Source organism: Ruditapes philippinarum, unplaced genomic scaffold (assembly GCF_026571515.1).
Source record: "Ruditapes philippinarum isolate M1 unplaced genomic scaffold, ASM2657151v2 ctg11210_1_1_1_1, whole genome shotgun sequence".
In the NCBI taxonomy this organism is placed as follows: domain Eukaryota; kingdom Metazoa; phylum Mollusca; class Bivalvia; order Venerida; family Veneridae; genus Ruditapes; species Ruditapes philippinarum.
Genome location: NW_026866312.1, coordinates 17,154 through 31,958, shown reverse-complemented (window position 1 = coordinate 31,958; position 14,805 = coordinate 17,154). Strand labels below are relative to the sequence as shown.

At 33.5% G+C, this 14,805-nt stretch overlaps 1 protein-coding gene across 1 annotated transcript; it reads left to right on the top strand.

The window, feature by feature from the left end:
• Positions 1 to 4,344: 4,344 nt before the first annotated feature.
• Positions 4,345 to 14,213, top strand: LOC132732088 (uncharacterized). Its single transcript, XM_060718434.1, has 5 exons — positions 4,345 to 4,429; positions 6,009 to 6,233; positions 10,899 to 11,026; positions 11,664 to 11,824; positions 12,387 to 14,213. The coding sequence occupies exons 2-5, from the start codon at positions 6,036 to 6,038 to the stop codon at positions 12,914 to 12,916; spliced, it is 1,017 nt and encodes a 338-aa protein (XP_060574417.1). The 5' UTR covers positions 4,345 to 4,429; positions 6,009 to 6,035; the 3' UTR covers positions 12,917 to 14,213.
• Positions 14,214 to 14,805: the final 592 nt, after the last annotated feature.

Below are 14,805 nucleotides of genomic sequence, written 5' to 3'. Positions count from 1 at the left end.
TTAACTCAGTACGAAATCGATATGAAAGAAAGAAAAATAAATATAAAGTGTACGTGCTCTGACGTCAGAAATCAACAGTCACTGTGACGTCATTAAACATTAAATTTTTCAGACAGTCAACCTTAAACTTATCAATCACAATTTTAGTAAATAAATTTAATAAAGATTAAACAAATCAATCTACAGTAATCTTCCTTTTGTATTTTAAGATTCTGAAAAAAATATATATTATCTACCCATTTAACACGAAAACAGTTTCGCTCGGGGTCAGTCAGGCCACGTGGCGTTTAAAATAATTTTTTTTATAAAAACACATAAATAGCCAATTTAGAAATATATTTCCTTTCTAAAATAGAAAAAGTCTAGGTTTTAATAATGTACATGCTCTTAAAATTGTCTTAAAAGCATTTTAATTATGTAAAAATATTTAAACTTCAAGTTTTAAACATAGCGTCAGTACAACTACCTTCTTCGTTGGCTTCCAGATTGCAAAGAAAGAACAACGATCGGTGCTTCGCTTTTCTAAGAAAAGTAGTACTTAATGTATCCCTCCGCTTCATGTATACCATATTTGTACATGTATCAGATCCTTGCGATGTGTAATAAGGTTAATAATATAGGTTATTAACCTGAATAAATTATGATTATTTTTGATATTTCTAAAATTATTCGTCTGCAAACTGCAATTATATTGTAAAATTCTATTAAAACGATATAATTCATATGTTCAATGTCACTTTCGCTCACTTTCGTAAAAAAGTCACTTTCATATTTAGGCAAACCCCGATGCGTGTGTAAACCACGTGGTGTAAGTAACGCATTTCATTGGATGCTGTTTTTCGTCAGCGAGAACTTTAGTCACGTATCTTAAAAAAAAAAAATATCTCATTTTCATTTTAAATTTTTTCATCACATTTTTTTTCAAAATAATTATAATAAATAATCATATACTGATATTCGTTCATGTCTTTTTTTTAAAGAAATATTTAAATGACAAATTCTCGCGAGACACGCGAGATTAGGCCAAAACAAAATGACCATGTGGTTCCAGTAACCTGACCGACCCTGTATTTCCGCACCTTATCTAGAACATTTTATTGCAAAAATGGAGTATCCTATAGTTTATATATCTGACATACAGTTAAATTTTAATAAAATACTAATGAAAAATAATGTTTTCCGATCTACCTACACTATTAATTTTCAGCATGTTACCAGAACCTCAAGATCATTTTGTTTTGGCCTAATGACGTTAAACACACAGGCCAATTTTTCCCCATATATATACCTCAGGGCTAATCAATTGACATGCTCTGGATTGCGGGTAACTAATACCTGCACTCGAGCAAACGCATGATCCCTGATTTGAACTTGGGAATACAAATATAATGATAAATGGGCACTATATATGCGCATTTAATCTGGAATGGTGCAATCACACACAGACGATACTTGATACTTAGTAATAACCCGTAATAGATTGTTTAGTAATAGAAAGAGCACCGAAACACGAGGCTATCTGATTTGTACGAGGGGGCGTAGCCCCCGAGTATTAATCAGATTGCCGAGTGTTTTGGTGTTCTTTCTCTTTTGTATCATAGTCAAACATAAAAGCACGTTCCCTGTTGTCACAATATGAAACCCTGGCAAAAATGAACCAATGAACGAACATCTGAATATGACATTTCTGTCGCTTTCCCTTTCTCTGTTGTCACAATATGTAAACCCCAGCAAAAATAAGCCAATCAATGGGGATGCTCTGGAGTGCGGGTAACTAATACCCGCACTCCAGTTAACGCACTGTGCATGTATATGTATACGATTTAACCCTGACACATTTTCAACAGAAAGGTCTCCAAACTATGATACAAACTTGGATTATTCTATGATACTAACGGCCAAAGGAATTTTCAAATTGAAGGAAAATGAAAAAAGGAACTCGGACATTTATTTGTACGAGCGTATATATAATAATTAATATCGTTTTAAACATCAAATAAACACGTTTCTCAGATGTCAAAGCAAGAAAAGGGTTGTACTCAATTGAAAAGTGCGGTACGTCAAGTTAAACCCTCAAAATATACATAAATGGTGTCGGACCCAGCGCACTGCGTTGCAATCAAATCCACCGCCGTCTACGTTGAAATCAATTTTTGTCATTTATTTTATAAAAAGGCAATAACAATTTTCCAAATTTTCCAAATTATGGTTAATTTGTGAAAGTATCATTCATTCGATGTGATGCCGTTTTATTATGGGGTCGTTTTGCACACATGTGTACGTGCTTTTGCCAAAATTAGGCAAAAGTGGCGTCCCCTCGTCAAACTGTACAGAAGTGTCTGCATAAACGGCAATGAATTGCACCGCTTGCGTGTAATAAGTTGAGAGAGTACATATGTGGGTCCCAGTTTCACTAAGTGTTTCCATACAGTAAAACATTAAAACATAAAACAAAATTCAGTCATATACTAAACAACAACAGCAAACGGCCATATTTTATCCACCGTTTCTGCGACGAATACTCCATCGCCGCTGCGATGGACCCACCGCTTCCGCGAAAGCTATGGCCAGTGTGACAATTTTGAAGTGGGGCGACAGTTTGCCGGGCGTGTATTTGCTATTGGTGTATATGTGTACATGTATTAGTACCTATGAGAAGGTCTCTGGTTCGATTCATCACAAACACCATGTTATGATTTTTTTATTTACTTGCAAGAATTCATTTGAAATCGTTTTACTACACCTGGTTTTTGAATACATGTATCTTTTAAGTGGTGTTTTATACACAATTATATTTTTTATTTCATTACAATATTTGTCAACGGTTCTCTTTGTGACATTATGCAATCGTATATGCTTAAGTAAGTACACGCTATTAAAATATTAATGGAAAGTACACACAACAAAGTCGTTTGCAATAGTGTAACTAACATAATGGATATTTTAAAATTTAAGGAAAATCGCTGAAGTAATAGAAAGAGCATCGAAACACGAGGCTATCTGATTTGTACGAGGGGGCGTAGCCCCCGAGTATTAATCAGATTGCCTAGTGTTTTGATGTTCTTTCTCTTTTGTATCATAGTCAAACATAAAAACACGTTCCCTGTTGTCACAATATGAATCCCCGGAGAAAAGTAACCAATGGACGAGCATCTAAATATGACATTTCTGTCGCTTTCATTTTCTCTGCCGTCACAATAAGTAAACCCCAGCAAAAATTGCCAATCAATGGGCATGCTCTGGAGTGCGGGACTCCAGTTAACGCACTGTGCATGTATATGTATACGATTTAACTCGAGCACATTTTCAACAAAAAGTTGATACAAACTATGATACTATATTTACGTCTACATTCTTCAAGTAATTTTGTTTTAATTTTTTTTAATTTACACCATATTAACAATTGGATATTTACATTCATATCGATTTACAAGTAGATTGTAACGTTTACATGTTTACGTAATATACCTTCGCGATCTTGGCGCATGTATAAACTCGTTGTTGCGTATACGGTATATAGTACCTATTTAGGTATAACCTCTACATGGGGGCGGTAAAAATGTATTTATTAAACACGGTGTTATTAAATCATGGACAATTTAAATTTAATAAAGAAGATCTATTTTATGATAAGATAAACGGTTAAGAATTAAATTTAACACCAGTGAAAAACTTGTGATCTTCGTATCAAAATCAACTTACCACTTATCGGCCATTTCACATATACGACTTGTACAGAAAGATCTGGGGCAGGGACTAATTTGAACTATGACCCCAGTCAGATTTATTAATTTTGAAGGTTCTGATATTGCCTTGTCGCTGCTATTATTTCTTGTTTGTGTGTAGGAAATGATCAGTCCTTTGGGGTTTTTACACGAAACTAATGATTTAGGTAGCTTTGTATTTTTTATGTGACTAGGATTAGTATTTTTTTGTGACTAGGGTTAAAAATTTGAAAATGAAGCATTGATAGTTGGTTCCAAACAAGTAAGAAACTTTGGACAAATTTTGTGAAAAACATAAAGTTAAAACGTATGACTGACAGTTAATTGGGCATTTTTGAAAATGCCATTGGCATTGACTGCGCTGTGTGTTAGTGATATATTTATAAGGAATCGGGCGAACTGCACCTTAACGTAGATGGGCGTTACAGTCCAATTGGGAGCATATATTGCAGGTGCGCGATGACGTTGTCCTACCATTGAATCACAGGAACCCGAAATTCTATTCAAAACAAAAAAAAAACAATTTAAAAAAAATCCCATATATATACTAAATTTTTTTATAGTATATATATGGGATTTTTTTAATCGTTATTTTTTTGTTTTGGATAGAATTTCGGATTCCTGTGATTGAATATAACTTCCTGACTGACCCTCACATAAACGGGCGTGCGACATTTAAATGGGACATACGTAGTGACACACAGGTAAAGATTTCGATTTATTTATTGATTTTTTTTAAAGAGCTCTAGATAATTAGATCTTAGAATGCAAACATTTATATGATAAAGCGATTGTGACTTTTTACCTCATAAACTTGAAGCGATATCAGTCATTTTTGTATGACTTGATTATCTAAGGTGATTCCGCTTTGTTAGCACTGCATGGGTCCAAAGTGAAAGTAGGCCAAAATTCATATAACAACAAACCTCACAATGTAAAATGATGAACCATTTGAAAGTACACTTCCAGGTCTATGTTTTAATGACTATTATAAACAAAAACTTAAATCATAACAGTATGAATATTAACCTTGAATGTCCTACATTTCTGAAGACCAAGTACAATCGATTGCAAAGTTTTATGCACATTTCATGAATGGCAAAATCCAGTTTAAAGTCAGTTTAAGTACAGACAAATGCTACTTTTTCCAGCAGATACAAAAAAAATTCAAAACTTATTTCTAAATAAAGCAGTATCTCATCGCAGGTGCTCGCCCAGTCTTGGTGCCAATACACCCCCTTCCCCCCCCAAAAAAAATAAATTAAAAAGCCCCAAAACAACTTTTATGTGATAAATGAACGAAAAAAAAATGAAAAATAAAATTTCCCATATACTTATACCACGAATTTTAACAATTTTCTAAATGCATGATGTGTAAAGAGTAGCAAAAATAGCTTGCATTGTTACAGAATTCGACATTGTGGTTGTTCCACAGTGTGTCCTAGTAAAGCTCCATAGCGTAACGGCGACTATGTGACCTTTTCGTGGTATAAGTTTATAGGAAATAAATCTTTCATTTCAGTTTTTTTTCTTTATTTATTTTTTTTTTTTTTTTTTTTTTTTTTTGGGGGGGGGGGGGGTATGGGAACCAAGACTGGACGAGCACCTGTGTATCTCATGTCCTTTTAAGCACATGTCCTCGATTTTGTTTGTAAAAAAATAGTGCAAAAAAACAATCACCATTTATAGCCTTATGAACTACAAATAAAAAACACATTCAAATTTTAAATTTAAACCTTTCTATTGTGCCAGAGTGACGTGTGTCTGTCTGTCATGTACACAAAAAATAGATAAAAGATGTTTAGTTCTCAGGTACTACTTTTTTACACATGGCATGGAGGCCATGGTTTTTCAAGGTCAGATTAACTACTTTCCTTTGATTTAAGTTTTTTGCAAGTTTTTTGTATATGCTGCAAAAAATAGCATTTGTCTACGTGCAAACGTAGGAAATTCTTATTGAAGATCATTAATCTGATAAATTAGATAATATAGGCTGGGTCATATAGGGATCTATCAATTTTGCTTTCTCCAAAGGACTATTCATAATCAGTTCTTTTCGGGTGATTGCTGGAAATTTCAAGAATTTTATTCAAGCAGTGAGTTTCTGTAAGAATGTTTTAAGGAGTTTTCAGGCAATGACTTATTATTGTGACCAAGGACAGAATAACTAAGTTTTGTTAGACGTGTATGTACATATTATCTGCCATTGAAATGACATTTTCCAAAGTTCAGACTGGTTGTATACATTCATAACTTGCTAAATATTTTCCATTTTACTTTTAGACGAACTTAAATACTATGGTATGAGTAATGGAGCAGTTTCTAAAAGCAAGTAACAAAACAAGTCAACTTTTGGCGGGAAAAGTTGCCGCAGACGGTACTTTAAAGGACGATGATGTGCGCAATGACCTATGTTCTCAGTATAAGTTGACCACGTTGTTGGCCATAAGTGGATACACAATGGAGGCCCATATCCTTCTTGACAGGATTAAGAAGAACTTTATGCAGGTATATTTAGATTTTACATGTCACGTGACCAATTTGAACAATTATTTGTCTTTCATAGTTACACAAAATTTATGTTCATGGTCATCTGCCTACTAGTAGGCTCACTTTTTGTGAATAATAAACTACTTTTATAATCTTTCATTCAGACAGTCTAATAAATAGATATTGTAGTTTGCAAATGTTTATGCATTTAATTATTATGTTTAACTTTTTGAAGAAAAAAACCAAAAACAACCAGAAAAGGGTAAATTGTAAATTTTGGAATGCTGTACATTAAACATACATAGTACACTCATCTAGTTTTTATCTTCATATATACCTAAAGTTACACATCCAAAAGACATTTGCGCAAAATCTGCGTCTAATCATCATTGCCCATTTCTAATTATGATTTTAGAACTAGCTTTGACATGAATATTGTCTGGTTGACCTCTTACAAGATTGTTAATCCTGGGATCAAAATAAGTAATGTGTTTAACTTTCCCATATACACATGAAAATCTCCTGTTTTAATACAAGGACTAGAGCTTAGATACTTAGCTTGAAACAATGTCTTGTAGACTTTCACCAAGATTGTTCAGATTAAAGCCCTGCATGAGGTCAAAATTTGTCCCGCCTGAAGGGTTTTAAGTTTTACACTATATACAGATTAAACATTTAAGATATAACAACTTCATTTTATCCCAATCTGTGAAGGGCTAGAGCTTAGATATTTAGCATTAAGTAATATCTGGTAGACCTCTCCCAAGATTATACAATTTGAAATCACACACTTGGGATCATATGTTTTCACTGTATGTTTATAGTCAACAATTAAAATGGTTCTCTCAAAATCTACTTCACAAGTTTTGAGATGAAAACTTTGATAATTGTTAACCTAGATTTTGACTCGGTGACCTACTGTTTGTAACAGAGCTAGAGCTATGAAATTTGAACTTGTAGCACAGTTCAATTTTTGACCCAGATTTGACCACTGCGGGTGATCACGTGACCAAAATCGTACAATAGGCTCAAAAAATGGCGGCCTAAACGCTCGGTAAAAGTAGTAAAATTGAAGTAAATATACATTTAACGTTAAATTTATATGTAAAACTAGGCTGCACGGAACTTCACATATAAATTTAACGTTAACTGTATGCTTACCTCAATTTCACTGCTTTTACCGAGCGTTTAAGCAGCCATTTCTTGAGCCCATTGACGATTTGGTCACCTGATCATCCGCACGCAGTGATGGACCAGTGACCTTCATTTTTGTATCTAAAACTTGCAGCTATGACAATCGGACACGATGCTCATTTCACTTCACTCAGAATTTAACTTTCAATATCAGCTAAACTAGATTTTGATCAAGTGACATACTTAATTAGAGATTAGTTATAAAATTTGGACTCTATGCACAGTTTCAGATGAAGAATTGAACTTTGACCTTGCTTTTTACCAAGTGGCCTACTTTTTGTATAAAGAGCTACAGCATTTAAATTTACAAGAAAATGTTGTTTTCTGGAAGAATCCTTTTCTACAATAATCTACCTCAGAGGATTTTTAATGAGTAAAGGTTGAGCGTAGCCACCATTTGGCGGTGGTTGAATATCAATCAATGTTTTGTTACAGAATATGACGAAGTTATTTGAGGTTAGTCTTTGTATAGGTTAGAGTGCATATTGGGTGTTCTTCGTAAATAAGAAAGCTCAAAAGGAGCGGAGCTTGCGAAGCGACTGTAGCTTTCTTATTTACGAAGAACATCCAATATGCACTCTAACCGGCTTAGTGCTCCACCCATTTTTTTCCGCCCAACACACTGCGTGACGTCACACAATAGCCTAAATGTGTATAACCATATTTGGAAGAGGTAGCGGTCACGTGTTTTGCATAGGTTGTTCCCGCATTCTGTCTAGGTATTGTTTGGTTTTATTAACCTGTCAATTACATACTGATTACACGGTCGATGCACACAGTATATTAATCTTCGGTAGATTTTCGGTAAGTTCCGTGAGATGTACGCTGTACGATGGAATTTAATTTAATTTGTATCTATAAACTAAGTGCACTCAGCGTTATAGCGCAATAGGGTAAAGCACGAGTTTATAATCTAACTGCCACACGTGTTTTTAAGTTCGAGACCGCGTTGGTCCATGTTTTTTTTCTTATTAATACTTTCAACATTATTGAAGCTATATATGATTATTTTATATTGTTTGTTTTGTTTTATTATGTTTTACTTAATTTTGTTATGTCTATACTCATTTAAATAACATGTTTAAGAATTCATGTTAAAAAATTAAAACGGATTAAAATCAATAAATGTATTTTCAATGCCGTAAAACACACTACAAATATGTTCCTTTAAAATATACTGCAAAAATAAAGAAAGAGTATTAGTGGCAACAGTAAGGATCGAACCACAGACCTCTCAATTATCAGGCATTCTCTTTACCGACTGTGCTATCGTGAATTAACGAAAACCTTCACATTAAGCTGGTGTGACTTTCAATCCATGACTTATATACTCCACATTAATTCTCGTAAACTACACGGACCAAACCGAAGTGGGATCGAATATTTAAAAGAGTCCTGTAATGTATTCATAATTGACAGGTCAATAAAATCAGACTATAAATCAGACAATATCACGGGGCATATCCATATCGGTACCCTCTTTGCGAAATATTCTCAAACGGTACCCTCTTTGAACATACACAGGTCATTCTCTGCTAAAAACAAACCAGCGATGGATAACAATGCAAAAATTCATTGTCATAAGGAAAGGAGGTATGACACGTAGAAAAGCTGATACCACGGAACACTAGAATGTTTTATTTATGTGCTGATTTGTCATGTGCCCGATTTTCATGTACTGCAACTTCACAATAAGCTACAAAAAGTCGACATGTCTTGCCTCGCCCGTCACCTCAACATATTTTTCGGGCTGAAATGAACCTGTAGCTTGATTATATATGCATCATATATATTTATTATGTTCATATACATATCATCTTCGGACAAATGACCGTATATTGTCAAAAAAATGTAAAATTAATAAAAACACCCTACTTTCGGTTTTGCAGCGGCACGGGCTGTTATATTTACATAAAAAGTAAGAAATATTACATACATACTTTGTTGGAATAAGTGAACTTTTTATTTGGAAATTATAAAATGATACTGGTTCCGTAAGTAATAAAACATTTTTACTGTTATTGTGCCTGTTTTCATTTCAATGAACCTCTTTTTTTAATTCTATGCCGTAGTGACGATATACATGTGCGTGTACGGAAAAAACATGATGCATAAATATTGATTAGTAGGAGTAAACTTCAAGATCTCTGCACATGCGTATATTTCACTTTAGCGCTCTTCGAAACTTAGCTCCGCCCACTTGCGTTTTATAATATAAAACGTCCAGTTTATATAAAATCTGTTCTATTAAGATTTGAAACCTGAAAATTTGAAAAATCCTCGTCTGTGATTGGCTTAAAAAAATTGGCGAGCACTAATGTCAGTTGTTTAACTGGGAACACACTTTATTAGTCCCCTACCGGTTTAACCGGAGGGGACTTTAGGTTTACCCTCCGTCCGTCTGTCCGTCTGTCCGTCTGTCAGTCCGTCCGTCCACAAAACTGGATCCCGCGATAACGCAAAAAGTACTGAAAATATGTTTATGAAACTTGATATATGGATAGATGGCAGTATGGAGGTTATGCACGTCTTTTTTTTTTCTTCCTATGTTGAAAACTCTGGTTGCTATGGCAACAAATAGTCTGAAAATATGGCAAATTTAACACATAAACTGGATCCAGTGATAACTCAAAAAGTACTGAAAATATTTTTATTAAACTTGAAATATGGGTAGATGGCAGTCTGGAAATTATGCACATCTTTTTCTTTTCTTCCTATGTTGAAAATTCTGGTTGCTATGGCAACAAATAGCCTGAATTTCAAGATTTCTGATTTAAATTTTTCAGCTTTTTCACTATGTGTTCTTTATTTCTTAAGGTGTTTACTTCAAACTTTAAATATAAGTTTCTGGTCATCAACCACATCATATGTGACAAGGTTTATAACTCTAGCACAAAAATATCAGTATTACCTCCCTTGAACTTAGATTTTTTAGGGGAAAAAATGTTGTCTTTTTTAAATAACTTCTTTATTTCCTAATGTATTTACTTCAAACTTCATATATATGTTTTTATTATCACTCGACATTTTTGAGAAGGTTAAATACTCTAGCAAGACTATTTCCAGAATTATGTCCCCCTTGAACTTAGATTTTTTTCGAGAAACTGGTATTTTCACTCCAACTTCTTCATTCTTTATAGGATTTACTTTAAAATCCCACATCGAAATAATATGACAAGGTTGTATAAACATAATTTCCTTACTAAGCATGGAAATTAACACATTACTGTGATATAGACAAACTTATTTTATTTTGTTTTGTGGTCGATATTTTCAAATACAGACTTCATCCTCAAATTCATTATAAATGGCAATACACAGGAGTGTATGACAATTAAAGAACTTTTTGAGGGACCGGTAGGGGACTATTGTATTGCCCGCAATACTATCAAATGCTTGTTCTAATTACCATTTATTTCTGTGTGAATGTATATATATGCTCCGAGGAAAAATGCATGTACAGAAATAACATTACTCTTCCATGTAAAGGCAAATGGCGATTTTATTTCGTACCCTGAGAAAAATGAGAGAGGAAGAAAAAGTTCATCATTCCCCATGACACACTACTGGTCGTATATGAATGCATGGATAGCAATGGGCGCCCAGAGATTAGGAAGGTAGCGGTTTATATAGAATATCAAGTTTTGTTTCAGGGTAACAAAAAATTGAATATATTTCAACAAGTAATAAACACACAGTGTACTGTTTCAATTAAGGTATTTTGAGCTGCCAGACGATTGTGTCTGTTAACTCCGCTAATGCTTAAAGACTTAATGCTGGACTTTCTAATCACAGATGATTTCCAATGCTGTCATATTCACTGTTTGTTATCCAGTACTGGGTTTTATAAGGTAAAATGTGTTGTGCTTATTTTATGAGCTCATATTAATTGTATTTAGTCTACCGATGTTTTGTGTCGATGTCTTGTGTGTAGGTCAATTTGTTGCAGAACAAGAAAATAAACATATAACGTTATCCAGTAGATATAGAGTACTGTGTTCAGAAAATAAATGTGTAGTACTTGTTTTATGAGCTCCAGTTTTGAGTCTTTAGACTGTTTGTGTCGATATATGGGTATAGGTAATTTTGTCACAAAATAAACATATCTCTGATATTATCAGACAATATGTATATGACTTTGTGTAAAAAAAGTGTCATATAAAAAAGTGTAAAATAATTATATTAGTACTTAACCATATTATATAACTGTTATGTTGTTTTTGTGTTTTATTATTATTATTTTTGTTCTTTTAGATTCGATATATCGTTTCCAGCTTTCGAATTCTGCAAGACTTTTTTTAACCCAGATTACAATCTAGTCTGTGTCACAGAGGCGTTTGTTGAAGTAAATGATGAATCAACTATGGACACACTGTCTACTGCTCACTTTGGACTTCTTTCCCTCTACATTGGCGGTATGTATTGTATGACGTAATTGCCTTAACTTAACCGAATTTACAATAAATAGAATTCGTTAAGAGATATTTTTATTCAAGTTGCTAGCTGGATAATTAATACTTCGCTGATTTCTGTTATCATATTCTAACAACATGCCAAGTCTACTGTAAAGAAATTCTATTGAACAGTTTTAATTTTGCCTATATGTCTATATGAAAACTCCCGAAAACGTCCTTAACACGAAAGTAGTTGTCGCCAAATTGGTCTTATTGTTGTTAGTGCCGAACTACAACAAAACTTAAATCAGCGAAGTATTAATTATCCAGCAAGCAAGATAATTTTTGTCTCCTCAAATGAAAAGATCTGAAGTTATTTTTGGCATTCGAACCCGCAGTTGCACGTGAATTCAAGTAAGTGACAGAAGCGTCCTTAAAAATATAAAATACATTAACATGTTACATGTACATGTGTGAATTGTATGGTTAAGCATAAATATATACAAAAATGTATATACATTTATTATTTATCTGCAGACATTTTTAAACCAGTGGTTTTAAATTTCAAAGTGCTTTTTTTCAGATTTGGAAAGAGCAAAGTTATGCGGAGAAGGCCTACTCAATCTAATGGCTGCGCAACCAAACCTTGAAAACGAACTTCTTTTACGAATGTCAGTAAAGACCGGTGATCTTATTGCAAACCCTCCAGAAAATATGGAACCTTTCTATGTCATAAAAAGGGATTCACCAAATCAGTTATATTTTTTCCTTGGTTATCATGGAATTTTTATGACAAAACTGTACCAAGTTACAAAAGATCAGCGATTTCTAGATAGTGCAAAGGCGATGCTTAACTTTGCTTTAGTTTGCCACGAGAGTATATATACATTCAGTTTCAGCCACAAGGTGGCGTACGCTTCAGCTCTTCTGGCAGCGGAGACGAAGGAGGAAAAGTATCGTACGTTAACTTTAAAGATTGGAGAGTATTTAATCTCTATGCAAAGTGAGGACGGATATTTCTGTAAATATATGGAGCCAATTGATAAGTATGATCAATCAACAGAAATAGCTATTTGGTTACGAGAAATTAAGAATGAAATGCAGAAAAACTAACCGTGACCTTTCCCTATTACGACATTTTTTATCTCCTTGAAACTAGCGTTTTAACTACAAGTGTCAATTGATTTGTAATCGTTTTTGATGACATAATTCAAAATTGTTGAGGACTTGTTTTATACAGACAATATTACATATACGACTTGTATACAGAAAGGATGATAATAATTCCGTTAGTATGTGGACATGTCATATATATTCTTGGTGATGTGTTCTGTGTAATTTATGTATGTCATAATCACTATCTGTAATAATCACAAGGGAAAAATAAACAATTTATCAACAAATAAAGAAATATTTTTTAACATTTTTGTCTGGGGTTTAATTCACACTGATCACTAATGATCAAATGACGACTTCCCAGGAAGACCTAATATGCCACTCTGTGCACTATTGTAGGCACGAGCGATCAACAGAGAGGAACCATCGACCTTCCGTCTTTTTGCTGCAACATGAGATTGTCCAATGGGCAGATCTTATTCGAATGTCTCTTTAGTTTGGCATTGTGTTTACCTACCGGCCCGTATCGTCTTTATAATTTAGTGGAAAGATATTTCAGTATATCTCATCAAAGCATAAACCAGGGTCTTTCAAATAGAATGGTCTGGAGTCGGACCAATTTTATGAAAAAAAGATGTCTCGGTTGAATCACGTGATTAGGTTAAACTTACTTACCGACCGTCACCTGGCATAGTACATCACCATTCAAAAATCAAATTAGAAGATAATGTTTTGTTAAATTGATCAAAAAATACTTAGAACTTATGCTTGCTACATTACATTATCAGTTTTTACTTTAAGATTTTCTATTTGAAAGACCCTGCATAAAGTAAGTAACTGATGTTTCATTTATGATATTTTTGTTCATTATTTTGTAGGAAAGTTATGTTTTATTTTCTTTCCCATTTCTCTTTTATGCAGTCTTCAAACTCGTATTTGCTTGGGCAGGAGACACAATATCATTTGTCAATTTATTGCCAAGGTATTTCTTGCTCCACTGGTTTCCGAACAATTCTCATAATTCAGGCTTTGAAAATTTTTGTTTGAGTTCAAACTATGGTTGTTCTTTCTGTATACATAAAAGAAAGAAAAAGTCCTACATATTGTTAATCCACCATGTTATTTTACCGATCGACCATTTCTTCAAAATATTCGTCTTTACTTTAAAGTGAATTTGACCATAATGGAAGATTTGTAACATCATAAAACCACGAAAGAATTATGTATGGATGTTGTTTATGTGTGATACATGGTCCGATATTACATATCTTTATATAGCAGATAATAAATTGTTTTGGAACAAAATATGTTATTTTTCGTCACATAAACGCTCATACTTAATCATTTAGAACTCTACCAACATTTCATTTTCTAAAATATGTTAAGAATGTTCAAACGATGAATTTCTATTGTTTTTTATGCCCCCGGGCATATAGTGATTGAACCGTCCGTCTGTCCGTACGAGGTTAACCTAGAACGGCAAGTTGGATTTTTCTTAAGTTCTACCTGTACCAATGGCTTCTAAGTTTACACACTTACTAATCAATACAAAGTACATGATCTGGGCAAGTTACATAACTCTGGCTTTCATATTTACCAAGTTATTGCCCTTTTCAGCACTTAGAAAATGAATAATGGTTAACCTAAAACGGCAAGTTGGAAATATCTTAAGTTCTATCTATACTAATGGCTTTATAATTTCCACACTTACTTATCAATACAAAGTTCATGATATTGCCAAGTTATATAACTGTGTTATCCATATTTCCCAGTTATTTCCCTTTTTTCACTTTGAAAATAGGGCCATGTCTGGTTAACCTATTTCGGCAAGTTGGATTTACCTTAAATTTCTCCTAATTGCTTAATTTCTTTAATGATATCTTTTA